Source organism: Perca fluviatilis, chromosome 2 (genome assembly GCF_010015445.1).
Source record: "Perca fluviatilis chromosome 2, GENO_Pfluv_1.0, whole genome shotgun sequence".
NCBI classification, from domain to species: domain Eukaryota; kingdom Metazoa; phylum Chordata; class Actinopteri; order Perciformes; family Percidae; genus Perca; species Perca fluviatilis.
In genome coordinates, this window is record NC_053113.1 from 44,601,561 (window position 1) to 44,621,473 (window position 19,913).

General features: G+C 40.7%; 1 protein-coding gene across 2 annotated transcripts in view; it reads left to right on the forward strand.

Moving 5' to 3' along the window:
- The window catches only part of LOC120574587 (RNA-binding protein Musashi homolog 2-like), a 472,078-nt gene that overhangs the window by 371,189 nt on the left and 80,976 nt on the right, over positions 1-19,913 (forward strand). For both annotated transcript variants that reach the window (XM_039825004.1, XM_039825005.1), the window contains exon 10: positions 18,948-19,022. In XM_039825004.1, coding sequence (XP_039680938.1) covers positions 18,948-19,022 — 75 coding nt within the window. The remainder of the gene's footprint in view (positions 1-18,947; positions 19,023-19,913) is intronic.

Below are 19,913 nucleotides of genomic sequence, written 5' to 3' on the forward strand. Positions count from 1 at the left end.
CAGTACAGGCCAAACTTTGGACACACCTTCTCATTCAATGCATTTTCTTTATTTTCATGACTATTTACATTGTAGATTCTCACTGAAGGCATCAAAACTATGAATGAACACATATGGAATTATGTACTTAACTAAAAAGTGTGAAATAACTGAAAACATGTCTTATATTTTAGATTTCTCAAAGTAGCCACCCTTTGCTTTTTTGATAGCTGCAAACCCTTGGTGTTCTCTCAGTGAGCTTCATGAGGTAGTCACCTGAAATGGTTTTCACTTCACAGGTGTGCCTTGTCAGGGTTAATTAGTGGAATTTTTCCCTTATTAATGGGGTTGGGACCATCAGTTGTGTTGTGCAGAAGTCAGGTTGATACACAGCCGACAGCCCTATTGGACAACTGTTAGAATTCATATTATGGCAAGAACCAATCAGCTAAGTAAAGAGAAACGAGTGGCCATCATTACTTTAACAAATGAAGGTCAGTCAGTCCGGAAAATTGGCGAAAACTTTGAATGTGGCCGTCCCCAAGTGAAATCACAAACCATCAAACAACGAAACTGGCTCACATGAGGACCGCCCCAGGAAAGGAAGACCAAGAGTCACCTCTGCTGCTGAGGATAAGTTCATCCGAGTCACCAGCCTCAGAAATCGCAAGTTAACAGCAGCTCAGATTAGAGACCAGATGAATGCCATACAGAGTTCTAGCAGCAGACACATCTCTAGAACAACTGTTAAGAGGAGACTACGCGAATCAGGCCTTCATGGTCAAGTAGCTGCTAGGAAACCACTGCTAAGGAGAGGCAACAAGCAGAAGAGATTTGTTTGGGCCAAGAAACACAAGGAATGGACATTAGACCAGTGGAAATCTGTGCTTTGGTCTGATGAGTCCAAATTTGAGATCTTTGGTTCCAACCGCCGTGTCTTTGTGCGACGCAGAAAAGGTGAACGGATGGATTCTACATGCCTGGTTCCCACCGTGAAGCATGGAGGAGGAGGTGTGATGGTGTGGGGGTGCTTTGCTGGTGACACTGTTGGGGATTCATTCAAAATTGAAGGCATACTGAACCAGCATGGCTACCACAGCATCCTGCAGCGACATGCCATCCCATCCGGTTTGCGTTTAGTTGGACCATCATTTATTTTTCAACAGGACAATGACCCCAAACACTCCTCCAGGTTGTGTAAGGGCAATTTGACCAAGAAGGAGAGTGATGGAGTGCTGCGCCAGATGACCTGGCCTCCACAGTCACCGGACCTGAACCCAATCGAGATGGTTTGGGGTAAGCTGGACCGCAGAGTGAAGGCAAAAGGGCCAAAAAGTGCTAAGCATCTCTGGGAACTCCTTCAAGACTTGGAAAACCATTTCAGGTGACTACCTCTTGAAGCTCATCAAGAGAATGCCAAGAGTGTGCAAAGCAGTAATCAGAGCAAAGGGTGGCTACTTTGATGAAAATAGAATATAAGACATGTTTTCAGTTATTTCACACTTTTTTGTTAAGTACATAATTCCACGTGTTCATTCATAGTTTTGATGCCTTCAGTGAGAATCTACAATGTAAATAATCATGAAAATAAAGGAAACGCATTGAATGAGAAGGTGTGTCCAAACGTTTGGCCTGTACTGTGTGTATATATATATATATATATATATATATATATATATATATATATATATATATATATATATATATTTATTTATTTATTTATTTATTTATTTATTTATTTTATTGTATATTCATGTCATGTTATCCTAAGGAAAATTATTTGCCAGGAACGAGATAGAGATTTATTAACACAAAACACAAACACAATCAGAAAAAACTATGTACAAAGCATAGGAGACATACAGCATACACAACAAATTCCCCCGCTCACGGGAAGCCAAATCCTACAGCACCGTCAACTATCTGCCTGCCACGGCCGCCTCGGAGCTGTTGGTAACTGGCGGCATTCTGTCTGAATTTTGCAGACGTCTGTGGTGCGTTGCCCTGTATTTCGGATCATCAGGTCTATGGTGGCGCACTTCCAAATGTCCACCTCACCCGCAGCCAGCACATTCTGTCTCGCTTCCAGCAACTGTAAAATCAATCAATAAAGACAATAAGTACTGCACGATGCACTGCTTATGGACACAACACATCTATGAATGCACCTGAAAAATATTCACATTGACCAAAAACGGATCTAATCTTACCCTATTTTCTTCTCGACCGACTCCGAGCTGAACTTTTCACAGCTTCTGCCCGCGTTGCCAGATCTGGTTGTTTCTACCTGAAGCTCCTTCTTAAACGAATTTGGCTCAATCTCCGGCTATAAAATCAATTGGAATAAATCTAATCGTCTTCTGTTGAACAACGGACAGGTGACATCAGCTGTTAGTGATACAATACCAACCCAAAGCAAAATTACATATTTGGGCATCACCATTCACCCATCGCTACAGCGAGTTGTCCAGGACAACTATGGAACTATACTAAGTAGTGTTCAAAGAGATCTGGCCAATTGGTCTGCGCTGCCAGCACTGCTACGGTCCAGGATTGCTGTTGTTAAAATGAACATAGTTCCTCATGTGAATTTCTTAAGTACAATGATCCCCTTACCCCCACCAATACATTTATGGAAGAAACTTGATACCGTAATCCGTCAGTATATTTGGAATAATAAACAACCGAGGCTAAAATACCCTGCAACGTACCACAAACATGGGAGGCCTGGCCCTCCCCAACCTTAACGTGTACCACAGAGCCTTTCAGCTAGGGGCCCTCAGAGTGTGGATGGACCCCTCATCTACAGTCCCATGGAGAGAAATAGAGCAAAACCTCACTGGAAGTCTAAGGCTGCGTCTCATTTCTCTGTCTTACCCCTTTACCTTACCCCTACCCCTTAGTTTTGCGCGTTCACGTGAGAATAAGGGCTGTCCCAATACTCATTTTGATCAAGGGGTAGGGCTAAGGGGAAGGGCTAGATACCCCTTAGAGCCAAGCAAGGACGCAAGCTTACTTGGCCAGCAAGGGGTATCCAGATACGTTGCGCAACAAGGAACAATGGCTGCCAGGTCGACCAGAGAGACCGATAAGGGACCGTTCGGTATTTATGGAATGGACCACCGGAGGAAAATAGGGGAGGCTCATGTCTTTTTACTCATCCAACATTTTTCAGTCCAGAGGGGGGGGTCACCCAACTTTTGTATTCATGAAACAGCAAAATTTCAAAGTGGCTTCTTTGGTGCATTACATTACATGTCATTTAGCTGACACTTTTATCCAAAGCGACTTACAATTGCTATATATGTCAGAGGTTGCACGCCTCTGGAGCAACTAGGGGTTAAGTGTCTTGCTCAGGGACACATTGGTTGATGTATTGCAGTGGGAATCAAACCCAGGTCTCCCACACCAAAGGCACGTGGCATACCCACTGCGACATCACCACCCCATGCATATTTTGCATGTAGCTCTTAGTCTCGGCCCCCGCTACCAGATGGGTCTGACCCATGAGTTGCTGTGGGGCAAAAACGGATAATTGCATTGTTTAAAAAATGAGTGGAATCATGGGCTCAGTTTGGTTTGAAATGTGCTGGGGACAGACTCATTTGGAAGTACATTTCCAGAAGTGCTGGGTACAATGACGTATAAATTTTTTTTTCTCTTTCGCGCTTACTAATGAATAAAAACGTGGTTTAATGTACGTAAACAATGATCAATGATTACCAAATTTCTCTCTCATATTGCTCCTCATAACCACTGAAAACTGTCAAAAAAGTCCAATTATTATGGACGTTATCTGACATCTGACGCGTTTCTGCTTCACATTTTCAGCAGGGCAGCGGAGCGGCTGTGGGTTGACTCCCCACGGTTCTCATAGTAGTAGTCATAAGTCATAACGTGAAAAAGCTTAACGTGGTTTAATGTACCTAAACACCGATCAATCATCACCACATTTCTGGTTAGATCTTTTGACAATGAAGAAGAAAACGCTAATGTGAGATAACTTATAATCGTTGGATTTCGGCTTAGTTATTTTGACAGGCTTACGTGTTCATTACAACATATGGCCATGATAAATTTGGTGATCATTGATCGTTGTTGAGGTACATTAAACCATGTTAAGTTTTTTCACGTTAAGCAGAATGTACCGACAGGCAGTGTTGTGAACAGAGAAGCATGCAGCCAGCGCAGCAGCAGAGCGGGTGTGCGTGTGTGTGGGTGTGCCTGCCCTGTGATGATAGAGATTGTTGTGGATTTTTTGGCATCTGTCGCTCAAGAATTATATGTGTTATGGACTTTTTTTTTTTTTTTTTAACTAAATTGAGCTCGAGGTTTTCAAAAAAGTGGTGGGTACAAAATGACTCATGACGAAATCTGGTGGGTATGCGTACCCACCATCCCCACTGAAATCGACACCTATGAGTGGAATAGTTACGTCTGGCATGATCAGATATTTTATAAATATCTTAAATAACACAAAACAACTAAATGGTGGTAGGTAATACATCTGATTTCATATACTGCTTTAGTAAAAAAAGATATTTCCTGGCTGACGATGGGAGCAGCAGGACGCAAAAAAGGAAAATGACTGTTGCACTATCTGGACATCTTACCGTCCCATGGTTGCAATAAAGGTTTTATAAATGCCACATTTGATGTCAGCTTACTAATTGATTGCGGGTTTTGTGTAGATTTGACTTTTATACATTTATTCCACTTTGTTTAAACGGCGAAGTGGAGGAAGCCTAGTGACGAGTCCATAGCAACCAGTTTGTGTGTTGAATGTTACCCAGAGTGCCTTGCTGAATGGTCTCTTTCGGTACACGATCCGTTCTGCCTGCACGATCCGTTCTGCACATGCGCGACACATGTTCAAAATGTTCGCGCATGTGCTCTTGTACGAGGATTCACGACCCTGCACGATCTGTTCCACACTTCCGGTTGACAGCCAAGCTAACGTTAGTTTAGCTAACAGCTAATTTGGCTAACCGCTAGCTGAGACAGCATGTAATAACTTTAAAAGACCCTGAAAATAAAACTTGAAAATAAACGTTAACATATATAACAGCTGTTACGTCAGTTCTACTTTACTTGTGTTCATTTAAAATACAATCACTCAATATTTGTCTTTATTGTTATTACTGTAAAGACTTAATTTTGCTGTAGCCTGCTTCTCCGATTAAGTTTGACTTAACGTTATTTTAGACTGAATCTAGCTGTCAGCTAGCGGTTAGCCGAATTAACTGTTAGCTAAACTGCTGTTAGCTTCCCGGTGGAGGCTAGTCAGGGATGGACTGGCCATCTGGCATACCGGGCATTTTCCCGGTGGGCCGACGGACTTTTGGGCCGAATCGCCGATATAAATAGGCCTTTTTTTATTTTTTGGCCGGTCCGGCCCATAAAGAACTCACAGCGGCCCATTGGTTAATTTTCTTTATTGGCACTGGCCTGATCCAATGAAATCCAGGAACCCCCTTCCCCACTCCGGGCCACAAATTTACGAATCCCACTATGGCCACGCCTCCCGGCCCTGAGAAGTGAGCTGTAATATTATGCTGGAAGTTTAGCATTCACGTTATAATGGACAAACGACCACCAAGTGCAAGGGAGGTGCAGAGAAATTAGAGGAGAAAAAGATTAAGAATCTACAGGCGGATTCCTCAAAAATTTCGGACATGTTTGGGTCTGTAGTAGCTGCTTCAACATCAGCTTTACCTGAAGTAGAGGAGGAGAGGTGGCTGGCTATAGAAGCAGAAACAACACTGTGGTCAAGCCAGCCTCCACTTCAAAATGAGCGGTCAAACTAGCCACCCTATATTTCGCGATGGCGGCGTATACACTTGCTATTACGGTGAAACTAAAAGAGGGAAGAGGGAATTTTCTGACGAAGGCAATTTCCCATTCATTTATTCTGTCTGCCTGTCTGTCTATCTGCCTGCCTGTCTGTCTGTCAGTCAGAAAGAAAGAAGGAAAGAAAGATTTTAGCACACCTACAACCTCTGTGACAACTGCATGATATGCTGAATTCCAAAATAAGAGCCCCCCAAAACTCAAATATTAGCTGTTTTGTCTACACATTAAGAAAATCATGAAAATAAAAGTCCTAGCTTCCACAGACCAATTTCACCTCAGCTGAGAGAGGACTCCTTCTCAATGTGTGATCTACAATGTTTCAGGACATTCTGATGTTGTTTTCCAAAATAAGAAGCCCCCAAAACTCATATATTAGCTGTTTTGTCCATACATTCAGAAAATCATAAAAATAAAAGTCCTAGCTTCCACAGACCACTTTCACATCAGATGGAGAGGACACCTTCTCAAGGTGTGATCTACAATGTTTCAAGACATTCTGATGTTGTTTTCCAAAATAAGAGCCCCCCAAAGCTCAAATATTAGCTGTTTTGTCTACACATTCAGAAAGTTATAAAAATAAAAGTCCTAGCTTCCACAGACCAATTTCACCTCAGATGGAGAGGACTCCTTCTCAATGTGTGATCTACAATGTTTCAGGACATTCTGATGTTGTTTTCCAAAATAAGAGCCCCCAAAACTCATACAGTGCCTTGCAAAAGTATTCGGCCCCTTGAACGTTTCGACCTTCCTTGCCACATTTCAGGCCTCAAACATAAAGATATAAAACTGTAATTTTTTGTGAAGAATCAACAACAAGTGGGTCCCAATTATGAAGTGGAACGAAATTCATTGGCTATTTCAAACTTTTTAACAAATAAAAAACTGAAAAAGTGGGCGTGCAAAATTATTCAGCCCCTTTACTTTCAGTGCAGCAAACTCTCTCCAGAAGTTCAGTGAGGATCTCTGAATGATCCAATGTTGACCTAAATGACTAATGATGATAAATAGAATCCAGCTGTGTGTAATCAAGTCTCCGTATAAATGCACCTGCTCTGTGATAGTCTCAGAGGTCCGTAAAGCGCGAGAGAGCATCATGAAGAACAAGGAACACACCAGGCAGGTCCGAGATACTGTTGTGGAGAAGTTTAAAGCCGGATTTGGATACAAAAGATTTCCCAAGCTTTAAACATCCCAAGGAGCACTGTACAAGCGATAATATTGAAATGGAAGGAGTATCAGACCACTACAAATCTACGAAGACCCGGCCGTCCCTCTAAACTTTCAGCTCATACAATGAGAAGACTGATCAGAGATGCAGCCAAGAGGCCCATGATCACTCTGGATGAACTGCAGAGATCTACAGCTGAGGTGGGAGACTCTGTCCATAGGACAACAATCAGTCGTATACTGCACAAATCTGGCCTTTATGGAAGAGTGGCAAGAAGAAAGCCATTTCTTAAAGATATCCATAAAAGTGTCGTTTAAAGTTTGCCGCCAAAGCCACCTGGGAGACACACCAAACATGTGGAAGAAGGTGCTGTGGTCAGATGAAACCAAAATCGAACTTTTGGCAACAATGCAAAACGTTATGTTTGGCGTAAAAAGCAACACAGCTCATCACCCTGAACACACCATCCCCACTGTCAAACATGGTGGTGGCAGCATCATGGTTTGGGCCTGCTTTTCTTCAGCAGGGACAGGGAAGATGGTTAAAATTGATGGGAAGATGGATTTGAGCCAAATACAGGACCATTCTGGAAGAAAACCTGATGGAGTCTGCAAAAGACCTGAGACTGGGACGGGAGATTTGTCTTCCAACAAGACAATGATCCAAAACATAAAGCAAAATCTACAATGGAATGGTTCACAAATAAACATATCCAGGTGTTAGAATGGCCAAGTCAAAGTCCAGACCTGAATCCAATCGAGAATCTGTGGAAAGAACTGAAAACTGCTGTTCACAAACACTCTCCATCCAACCTCACTGAGCTCGAGCTGTTTTGCAAAGGAGGAATGGGCAAAAATGTCAGTCTCTCGATGTGCAAAACTGATAGAGACATACCCCGAGCGACTTACAGCTGTAATCGCGGCAAAAGGTGGCGCTACAAAGTATTAACTTAAGGGGCTGAATAATTTTGCGCGCCCAATATTTCAGTTTTTTATTTGTTTAAAAGGTTTGAAATATCCAATAAATTTCGTTCCACTTCATGATTGTGTCCCACTTGTTGTTGATTCTTCACAAAAAATTACAGTTTTATATCTTTATGTTTGAGGCCTAAAATGTGGCAAAAGGTCGAAAAGTTCAAGGGGGCCGAATACTTTCGCAAGGCACTGTAACCACGCTGTTTTGTCTACACATTCAGAAAGTTTTAAAAATAAAAGTCCTAGCTTCCACAGACCAATTTCACCTCAGATGGAGAGGACTCCTTCTCAATGTGTGATCTACAATGTTTCAGGACATTCTGATGTTGTTTTCCAAAATAAGAGCCCCCCAAAATTCATATATTAGCTGTTTTGTCCATACATTCAGAAAATCATAAAAATAAAAGTCCTAGCTTCCACAGACCAATTTCACCTCAGATGGAGAGGACCCCTTCTCAATGTGTGATCTACAATGTTTCAAGACATTCTGATGTTTTCCAAAATAAGAGCCCCCAAAGCTCAAATATTAGCTGTTTCGTCTACACATTCAGAAAGTTATAAAAATAAAAGTCCTAGCTTCCACAGATGAATTTCACCTCAGATGGAGAGGACTCCTTCTCAATGTGTGATCTACAATGTTTCAGGACATTCTGATGTTGTTTTCCAAAATAAGAGCCCCCCAAAACTCATACATGCACGTTTTTGTCTACACATTCAGAAAGTTATAAAATAAAAGTCCTAGCTTCCACAGACCAATTTCACCTCAGATGGAGAGGACTCCTTCTCAATGTGTGATCTACAATGTTTCAGGACATTCTGATGTTGTTTTCCAAAAATAAGAGCCCCCCAAAACTCATACATACGCTTGTTTTGTCTACACATTCAGAAAGTTATAAAAATAAAAGTCCTAGCTTCCACAGACCAATTTCACCTCAGATGGAGAGGACTCCTTCTCAATGTGTGATCTACAATGTTTCAGGACATTCTGATGTTGTTTTCCAAAATAAGAGCCCCCCAAAACTCATATAACGCTGTTTTGTCTACACATTCAGAAAGTTATAAAAATAAAAGTCCTAGCTTCCCACAGACCAATTTCACCTCAGATGGAGAGGACTCCTTCTCAATGTGTGATCTACAATGTTTCAGGACATCCTGATGTTGTTTTCCAAAATAAGAGCCCCCCAAACTCATATATTAGCTGTTTTGTCCATACATTCAGAAAATCATAAAAATAAAAGTCCTAGCTTCCACAGACCAATTTCACCTCAGATGGAGAGGACTCCTTCTCAATGTGTGATCTACAATGTTTCAGGACATTCTGATGTTGTTTTCCAAAATAAGAGCCCCCCAAAACTCATACATACGCTGTTTTGTCTACACATTCAGAAAGTTATAAAAATAAAAGTCCTAGCTTCCACAGACCAATTTCACCTCAGATGGAGAGGACTCCTTCTCAATGTGTGATCTACAATGTTTCAGGACATTCTGATGTTGTTTTCCAAAATAAGAGCCCCCCAAAACTCATATATTAGCTGTTTTGTCCATACATTCAGAAAATCATAAAAATAAAAGTCCTAGCTTCCACAGACCAATTTCACCTCAGATGGAGAGGACCCCTTCTCAATGTATGATCTACAATGTTTCAGGACATTCTGGTGTTGTTTTCCAAAATAAGAGCCCCCCAAAACTCATATATTAGCTGTTTTGTCCATACATTCAGAAAATCATAAAAATAAAAGTCCTAGCTTCCACTGACCAATTTCACCTCAGATGGAGAGGACACCTTCTCAAGGTGTGATCTACAATGTTTCAGGACATTCTGATGTACAGTTTCAAAATAAAAGCCTGTCAAAGTCTTGAATATGAGACAAATTAGATATGATTTTGGATTCAATTTAAAAGTAAACACCCTGTTATCAAACAATAAATCCACTTCAGGGTTATATTACACGCACCCCGGGCGTGTGACTCATTAAGTATCAAGACATTCTGATGTACAGTTTCAAAATAAAAGCCTGTCAAAGTCTCAAATATGAGGCATATTTAGGCTGGTGACAAATGGTCAAAAAGGCTCTTTTAGTTTTTGAGATACCCCTACTGGAGGTAGAACTAAACCCAACAATGTTTTTCCTCATCCCTACGGGTCTCCCATATATGAAATTGATTCTTGGCTAAAGATATTTTACTGCTAAGATTGTTAAATTAACAGATATTGTTACACAACCCAAAACCAAAGAAGGACTAAAATATAGCCTGTCCATGGGAGTTAAGGCATCTAAACTAATGCAGATCAATCACACAAGCTCTGAGAGCTTTGAAACTTAGCGTGTTTGTAGTCAGGAAGTTGCTTTACCTACTAGAAAAGACTGGATGTGAATATAATGATGTATGGAATAAATAAAGACATACCTAAAATAGGCGAACATGCAAAAAATTAATATCTATGCAGAATGTTTTCATTTACTTTGTGGTTACTTTGCCAGGGATTATAATAGAAACACATATGATTTCTTGTTGGAAAAGTGGGGTTGTGCTTAATCCAGCAATACCAAATGTGTAAATATAGCATGACAAATCAGGGTGTTCTTTCACTCAATGTATGATGTGTCTAAAATGAAAGAAGATGGAACACTGACATAATTTAGTTTCAAGTCCAAAGCCCATTATCAGTGGTATCATATGGCACCTTGTACTATATAGTCCATATGGAAACAAAGATTGAAATTGAAAGATAACACCTTACCATAGCACAAACAGGAGACCAGGATTCAGGATTGCAGTTTGACCTTAATGAGCCTTTTAATAAAACTATAATTTAACACAATACAAATTAAATGACTTAAACAAACAAATGGCAATCTAACAAAAGAAACACTGTGAGGGGGAATGACCCCCCTCATCACTGAATCTCAAGCTCTTTCTAGCAGCAACCATTTGGAACATGAACTGCTTTTGGTAGTCATTCTGGGGGGTTAGGCCATCTCCAGTGGCCACTTTGGGGAGGTCAGCTCCCCATGATGTTACCACTGCAACACACCACTGTCACTCATCCACATTGTCATCAGTGACAAAGTGGGTCATATTTGATAGCCTGGGGCAAGAGCAAGACTCTGTGCAGGTCAAGCCCACTGAAAGACACTGGCATTTGGTAGCATTGTTGCAGTTTCCGTCTTTACAGTATAGTAGTGGGTGATGTCTCTAACTTCTTTAGGTGCTGGTGTCTTCTGTAACATCACAGGTTCAATGCACCTATCTTCTTTGAGCCTCCATCCTCCAACTGGGTTCCAGAGAAGAGGTTTGACCAGGTGGCTGTGACGCCACACTGCTGTTTGGTACAAGGCTCTCAGCACTTGTTGGCCCAGTACTGGCGCATGTAGGTGCTGACAAAGCTACATACAGGGATATTCTTGAGCAAAACCTGTAACACTGTGCGTGATTTTCGACTTAGGACGCAGAGTTCACCATCCAAAAGCAGAAAATTTAGACAACGGAAAAAACAGGCCTTAAAGATTGCTGTTCACAAGCGCAAACCATCCAACTTGGAAGGAGCTGGAGCAGTTTTGCAAGGAGGAATTGGATGATGTAGATGTGGCAAGCTCATAGAGACTTATCCAAAGCGACTTAGAGCTGTGATTCTCGCAAAAGGTGGCTCTACAAAGTATTGACTTTAGGGGGGTGAATAGTTATGCACATTGCCTTTTTCTGTTTTTTATTTCTAAAAAATAATTTTATGTATATTTTTCTCATTTCACTTCACCAACTTAGACTATTGTGTTTTGATTCATCACATAACATTCAGATAAAAAAGACAACATTGAACTCTAATGTAATAAAATAGGTAAAAAGCCAAGGGGGGTGAATACTTTTGCAAGGCACTGTACATGCAATACACCTTGCACAGTCACATTCTTGTCTAATTGTTGAATGTGATGATACAGATGTAATAGTTTTGCTGCTATACTATTCAAGCAAAGGGATGTTTGGATCCTCAGCAGTGTTTATGCACTCGGGACATGGCCTTAAGGAAAGATTTGTCCCTAGTTGATCGCTCAGAAGCTTGGAGCAGTGCTTTGTGATTGTTTACCTGCATGACACGTCCTCACAGGTTGTAACACCACAAGCAGTTTGTACAGAATTGGGAAGGCCACTGCCCTCACAAGACTGAAGACCCATCTTTGTAAGTTACAGGCAATTACTAAATGTGGACTCTCTGGTAGCCTGGAAGAGGCTTTGCCCTCCTTCTGTATGGCCAAAAGAAAAAGTTGGATGGACATCCAACCTGGATGTGCTGAGGTACAGATTAGCATCTACCAGAGATTCGTCAGCAGCAAATCTACCCCCAACAGAAGATGCTTTCCAGCATGTCTTCATGCTTTCCAGCTTTCCAGAATGTCTTGATACTTACTGGGTCACACCAAGGGGTAGTGTACTATAACCCTCAAGTGGAAATAGTCTGTGATAATGGGGCGCTTCCTTTTAAATTGAATCCAAAATCATATGTTCTATGCCTCATATTTGAGACTTTGACAGGCTTTTATTTTGAAACTGTAAATCAGAATGTCCTGAAACATTGTAGATCACACCTTGAGAAGGTGTCCTCTCCATCTGAGGTGAAATTGGTCTGTGGAAGCTAGGACTTTTATTTTTATAATTTTCTGAATGTATGGACAAAACAGCTAATATATGAGCTTTGGGGGGCTCTTATTTTGGAAAACAACACCAGAATGTCCTGAAACATTGTAGATCACACCTTGAGAAGGTGTCCTCTCCATCTGAGGTGAAATTGGCGGTGGAAGCTAGGACTTTTATTTTTATAATTTTTCTGAATGTGTAGACAAAACAGCATATATATGAGTTTTGGGGGGCTCTTATTTTGGAAAACAACATCAGAATGTCCTGAAACATTGTAGTTGACACCTTGAGAAGGTGTCCTCTCCATCTGATGTGAAATTGGTCTGTGGAAGCTAGGACTTTTATTTTATGATTTTCTGAATGTGTAGACAAAACAGCTAATATATGAGTTTTGGGGGCTCTTATTTTGGAAAACAACATCAGAATGTCCTGAAACATTGTAGATCACACCTTGAGAAGGTGTCCTATCCATCTGATGTGAAATTGGTCTGTGGAAGCTAGGACTTTTATTTTTATAATTTTCTGAATGTGTAGACAAAAACAGCTAATATATGAGTTTTGGGGGCTCTTATTTTGGAAAACAACATCAGAATGTCCTGAAACATTGTAGATCACACCTTGAGAAGGTGTCCTATCCATCTGATGTGAAATTGGTCTGTGGAAGCTAGGACTTTTATTTTTATAATTTTCTGAATGTGTAGACAAAACAGCGTATATATGACTTTTGGGGGGGCTCTTATTTTGGAATTCAGCATATCATGCAATGACAGGTTGTGAGGTGTGCTAAAATCTTTCTTTCTCTCTTTCTGACAGACAGACAGACAGGCAGGCAGACAGAATAAATGAATGGGAAATTGCCTTCGTCGGAAAATTCCCTGTTTTTAGTTTTGACGGTCTCACCGTAATAGCAAGTGTATACGCCCCGCGAAATATAAGGGGTGGCTAGTTTGACCGCTTATTTTGAAGTGGAGGCTGGCTTGACTGCAGTGAAACAACGATGTCAGGGAAGAAGGCGAGGAGGAGGCGAAAGTAGGAAAAAGATGGAAGAGAGAGTAGATGACGATGTGGTAAGGAGTAGACAAATTAACACAGACCCTCAGGAAGGGAGGGAGGCTGTGTGTGTGTGTGTGTGTGTGTGTGTTTGTGTGTGTGTGTGTGTGTGTGTGTGTGTGTGTTGTGCGCGTTCGCCGCGCGAGTGTGTCACGTCATAACGACAACAAGCAGTTTGGCTGTAACATTAAAGTTAGTGGCTGTCAGGTAACAGCTTAAGCTTACATTGAAAATGCTAGCGGTTAGCCTGTTGGGTAGCTGAAAAGTCTGTGGATTTATAAAATCAGTGATGATACAAGCATCAGTGTTCCTTGAATGGCTTAATTAGCTTCTCTTGTATTGGTGCTCTTTTCCAGGGCATATACTACTCTCAGCTTTATTGTAGCTTTTAGGAAGGGTTATAGTTATGGTTATTGTATTTAGCAGACACTTGTGTCCAAAGCGACAAAATATGAATCTTACAATAGTTAAAATTAACAGTAAACTGTTTTTAAAGTTGCTAAGCCAATATTAAGCAAAATAGTAATAATAAAAATAATGACAATACAATATCAAATATCAATAATAAAAAATTATAAAAGTACCATAAATATACAAATCATAACTCTAAGAATGAATGAATTATTTAAGTGTAAGATCAACAGATAAGTCTTGAGTCCCCTCTTGAAGGATCCAAAATGATCACATGAACGCTGAACACTAGGCAACTCATTTAATGGAACGCACGCATATTTTAAGAGGACTGTCTGCAGGTAATTTGTCTGACCAATCACGGTGGGTGTGGGCCGCCTGGCCCAAAAATGCCAGGGCCGATTTTTTGTCCCAGTCCAGCCCTGAGGCTAGTCATAGGCTAGCGTGGAACAGATCGTGCAGGTCGTATCCTTGGTAAAACAGTATTATCTTGTGCATGTGCAGAACGGATCGTGCAGGCAGAACGGATCGTGTACTGACAGTCTCAGTGTTTTATTGTTTTATTTCATGTGAATACTAGTTTACTAGACGGGTAACTTAGTATTTGAAGTAATGCAGGAAGTGTACATTTAGTTTCCATGCTTATTGTGTTTCCACAACAACGTTAGTGAGTAAATCTACTGAAATGGCCACCACACCACAACAGAGGAGTGTGATGTGTCAGATGAGAATGCAGAGGTTAAACCACATATGTCATGGCTGTAAAAAACAATGGGAATCTGTATATATGTGCCAAGTGCAAACCAGTACAGAAGAAATTGTTGGGGGAGGGTCATGCCTTTTTTCCAAATCATTTTGGAGGGTCATAGAAATGTTTTTACTGGCGAGGGGAGGGTCGTGTCTTTTTGGGCTAAAGGTCCCAAAACTCCTCAAATAAATAACCCCTTAAATAAATAACGAACTGTCCCTAAATGTAAGTATTTTTGGCTTAAAGAATTGATTTAAAAATAACAAAAGTCTTGTTTTGTGCTCTACACAGTCCTCTACATACAGTACAGACCAAAAGTTTGGACATCTTCTCATTCAATGCGTTTCCTTTTTATTTTCATGACTATTTACATTGTAGATTCTCACTGAAGGCATCAAAACTATGAATGAACACATATGGAATTATGTACTTAACAAAAAAGTGTGAAATAACTGAAAACATGTCTTATATTTTAGATTCTTCAAAGTAGCCACCCTTTGCTTTTTTATTAATAAGGGAAACAATTCCACTAATTAACCCTGAAAAAGCACACCTGTGAAGTGAAAACCATTTCAGGTGACTACCTCATGAAGCTCATTGAGAGAACACCAAAGGTTTGCAGAGTTATCAAAAAAAGCAAAGGGTGGCTACTTTGAAGAAACTAAAATATAAGACATGTTTTCAGTTATTTCACACTTTTTTGTTAAGTACATAATTCCATATGTGTTCATTCATAGTTTTGATGCCTGTAGTGAGATTCTACAATGTAAATAGTCATGAAAATAAAGAAACACATTGAATGAGAAGGTGTGTCCAAACTTTTGGCCTGTACTGTATATATTTGCAATCATGTTATTAATTGAAATGTTTTTAAAAATCGCTAGCTTGCTATGCTAACGTTAACGTTAGCTACATTGCTTATTTGCACAACAGTCCTGCATTTCTCTGCCTTGAATGGACTCCATGCATGTCTACAGTGTTAACTAAACTCCATTAGCAGCGAATTTCGTTTGATATCAGTGCATAACACTACTTGCTTTGGAGACATCAATAAGTGCTTTACATATACCGTCCTGTATCACACAGGGACATCAGAGGAAACCCAGCAGCTGATCCACTTTCGTGCTGAAAACCAGCAATAATCATTTGTAATTCATTCCTGTTCATGTAACTGTACATTGTTGTTGGTTATGATACAGGACACTAATGAAAGCATTGGGGTTGGAAAGGTTACTGGCCAACAGGCATCAGACTGTGGTCTGGAATTTCAGAATAGCTGTAGTTTTTTGGTTTGTGGTCTTGTGTGTCTTTTTTTAGATTTATACATTTTAGTGCCTTTTTTATGTGTGTGACATTTAAGTTGTGGGTCTAATAGTTGATAATGGTTCTGTAATATAATATATTTTTATATAATGTTTTTGCCTGTTATGTTTACTTTTCTGGGAAATAAAGACAGCTTTTTGTTAACAAAGAAAGTGTTTCTGAACATCAATGACATTCAAAACAGTGATAACTGAAACAGATATACAACACACCATACAGTGTGTATAGAAATATTGATTGCAAACAGACCTAAGTATGTATGATGATGTAACCAAGTGGCGTCTCATTTCATAGGGGTATGTTTTCAACCCTACCCCTTACCCCTTGTTTCGAAGGACAAGGGCTAGGGGTAAGACGAAGGGGTAGGGGTAAGGGGAAGGGGTAAGATGAGAAATCAGATTCAGCCTAAGACTGTAAGACCTTGCTTTTGCAGGTGTGTGCCCCAAAAAGTGTATGCTAGACCATGGTCCTATTATCACCAACACACTGACCAACTTTAAACAGGTCGAGGAGCACCTATGATACACCAATAAGTGGCATTTGAATACCCCGATATGGCACAATGCACACCTAAAGTCTGGTAGCAAACCCTTTACTTGTAACCAGTGGAGTGACAGAGATATTTATCCTTTAGACCAGCTATTCAATGAGGAAGGTATGTTAAGTTTTGAAGACCTGAGAGCTTGCTTTGAGGTACCTAGGACATCCTTCTTCCTTTATCTTCGCTTAAGATTAGCCCTGAAATGTTATGGAGTGCCATGGTGGAACAGTCTTGAGACGCACCCAATCATTAAATGGCTTCTTGATTCTTCTGTGAGAGGATTAGTGTCCATGATTTATGCTAAATTGATGCAAGTATCCCTAGGCGAACTCCCAATAGTAAAGAAATGGGAGCGAGAGCTGAGCCCTGAGGGGAACGTAATTAATTGGGAGACAGTTTGCGACAACATTTCCCACTGTTCTAAGAACCCAAATCACCAGCAGATCCACTTCAACATATGCCATAGGACATATTGGACTCCTCAGAAGAGCTACGTCTCTAAAGTCAATTCCTACTCCCGATTGCACATTGTCAACCTGAACATACTGGAACTTTCCTGCACATGGTCTGGGAGTGTGAACAGGTGCATGAGTTTTGGAATAAGACAACCCCAATAATATCTGATGTGATAGGATGTCAAATTCCTACTGACCCGATTGTTTTGTTACTTAATGATGACTCTAAATTACATCTGCTTGGGAGACAGAAGAAAATTTGGCTAGCTGGCTCAATTCGCTTTGTATAAAACGTGGTTGGCGTACTTCCTAGACATAATTATGCTGGAGCTCTATACAGCAAGGATTAACAAAGCCAAGTCATCGACTATAGACCTATGGAAAAATATAGCAGCACAAGTAGCAGTCCTAATGACCTCAACACCACAAGAATTAGAGGAGAGCGACTAGGCAATGTGTGATTTTTGTTTTCTTGTATATTGGTTTGCTTTGTTTTCCCCGAGACCGCAGAGGGTGGGAGAGGGTTTTGATTCTTGTTTAACTGTATCTGTTTGTTCTGTATGTTCTATGCTAAAAAATATAAACATAATTAAAGCTGCAAGCAGCATTGGACGGGCACTCGTGCCTCTGCGCGCGTTGGGGTTACTGATGGACGCCGCTCCTTGCAACCGTGCATTTGCACTCAGACACTGCAAATCATCAGCAATGAAAAGGGAACTCCCTGCTGAGTTCAATGATACCTCACACAAGACTCTACGTCATACAGTTAATTAGCTGTGAAAGGGGGCGTGGCCAAAGCATAGGGGTCGGGGAAAACCTTTACCAATAAAAAAGGAAGTCTCTGCTGAGTTCATTGATACCTCACATAAGACTCTACCTTAAACGGGTCAGCACAACAAAAAGGAAGCCCAAGGCAACAGATATCTGGCCTAAATGAGTGATATGTCAAGGATATAGACTCACGGCAATGCAAATATTAGCACAGACAACACCACCGCTTTCTTTGACGTTGAAATGTACCTTTTTGTTTGGTATTTTCTTTCCAAGCAGTGATACACACAGTGGAAAAGGTGGAAGGAAACTTTATTTGTCACATACACCTAGTACAATGTAGTGAAATTCTGCATTTAATCATCCTGAGTAGCAGGAACAGTGGACAATTATACATACAGCATCTTGGAGTTAAGTATCTTGCTCAAGGACACTTTGACATGTGTCCAGAAGAGCCTGGGATCAAACCACCAATCTTGTGGTTGAGAGGCAACCACTCTACATCTGAGCCACCACTCTACATCTGATCCACAAGCCACAATCCACCCCTACATGCAAACATTCAAATAAAGCAATGAAAGGTATCAGACTTATATATTTCCCTGAGAACAGACCATAAATAGAACCTGGCCTGTTTCTGGGGCAACATCACTTAGCTCAGTGGTTCCCAAACTTAAATATATTTTTAGTGCCCCCTAATTTGGGAACCACTGATTTAGCTGATCATTTTCTGATTCTGTCCACAAGAAACACTAAATGTATAGATGCAATATGTGTGTATGAAATAATTTTGAATGAGGAATGTCAATAAACACTTAAATATTTGAGTTATTATACAAACTAGTTTGTTTCAAGCACACCCCACCCTTTAGGTTCCTCTCCCCAAGTCAGCCTCACCCTTCAAATTTACATTCAGAATTGCACAACCACATAGTTGCTGACATAGTATGAATATTCTGTATGTGGCTAAAGAAACGTTTACATTATTTTATTATGATGTTCATGAGCTTTTCTAAACAGTCATGTCTTGGCTTCTCTTCAGGTTATCCTAACATTGTAGCTACATACGGCAGAGGCTACACTGGTTTTGCACCAACCTATGGCTACCAGTTCACAGGTAAGTTCACTTTTAAATAGTTTGATTCCTTTTTTAAACACACACACACACACACACACACACACACACACACACACACACACACACACACACACACAGCAATCCCCCTTTCTCTTCCCAATTTGATTTGATTTGATAAGTTGACACCGAGCTATTATTTCCGCATTCACTATCTGTAAATCCTTTTTAAATGGGAAACGCAGGAGCTACTGACAGAGCGCTATCAGCAATCCACGCCTGATTTCATGCTTCATTTGGCAGAGTGGGAGGCGGGCTGGTGTGTGCCATTTCCCTGTCAACATGTGACCATACGTTTTTCTGATATGATATAGTGTTGCTACTGCTTTGAAAATACAACACTATTATAATTTGTATTAATATTAATTTATTATGTAATTATTTTAATTGAATAGATATTTTATTAAGTCCATACAAGTAAATATTTGCTGCTCTCTATTGCCAACTGATTTAAAGAGCCCCTATTAGGCTTTTTTGGATTTTTCCCGTCAAAGAAATTTTCTCTCCCACAGAAAGCACTTTTCCTCAAATGCCTGAAACGCCTCTCCCAGTGATGTCACTGATTAAGAATGCCGGCCCAGTTTTTCATATGTGCTGCCCATATGTGCAGCCTGAGCAAGCACAGCCCGCCCAGAATTTGAATTTAGTTGACCAATCACATCAGAGTGGGCCAGCTGACCAATCAGAGCAGACTGGGCTGTTTGGGAAGGGGAGCCCAGAGCTCAGACAGAGCGTTTCAGCAGTAGCGGTTTTTGGCAAGGGCAAATGCGGACAGCCACCTGGTGTGGCACTTTTTCATGACACGTGGGGGACGGCATGTAGCCTGGTCCTACCAGACTCTCGTACATTTCATTCGTACAGAGGGTCTGGCCT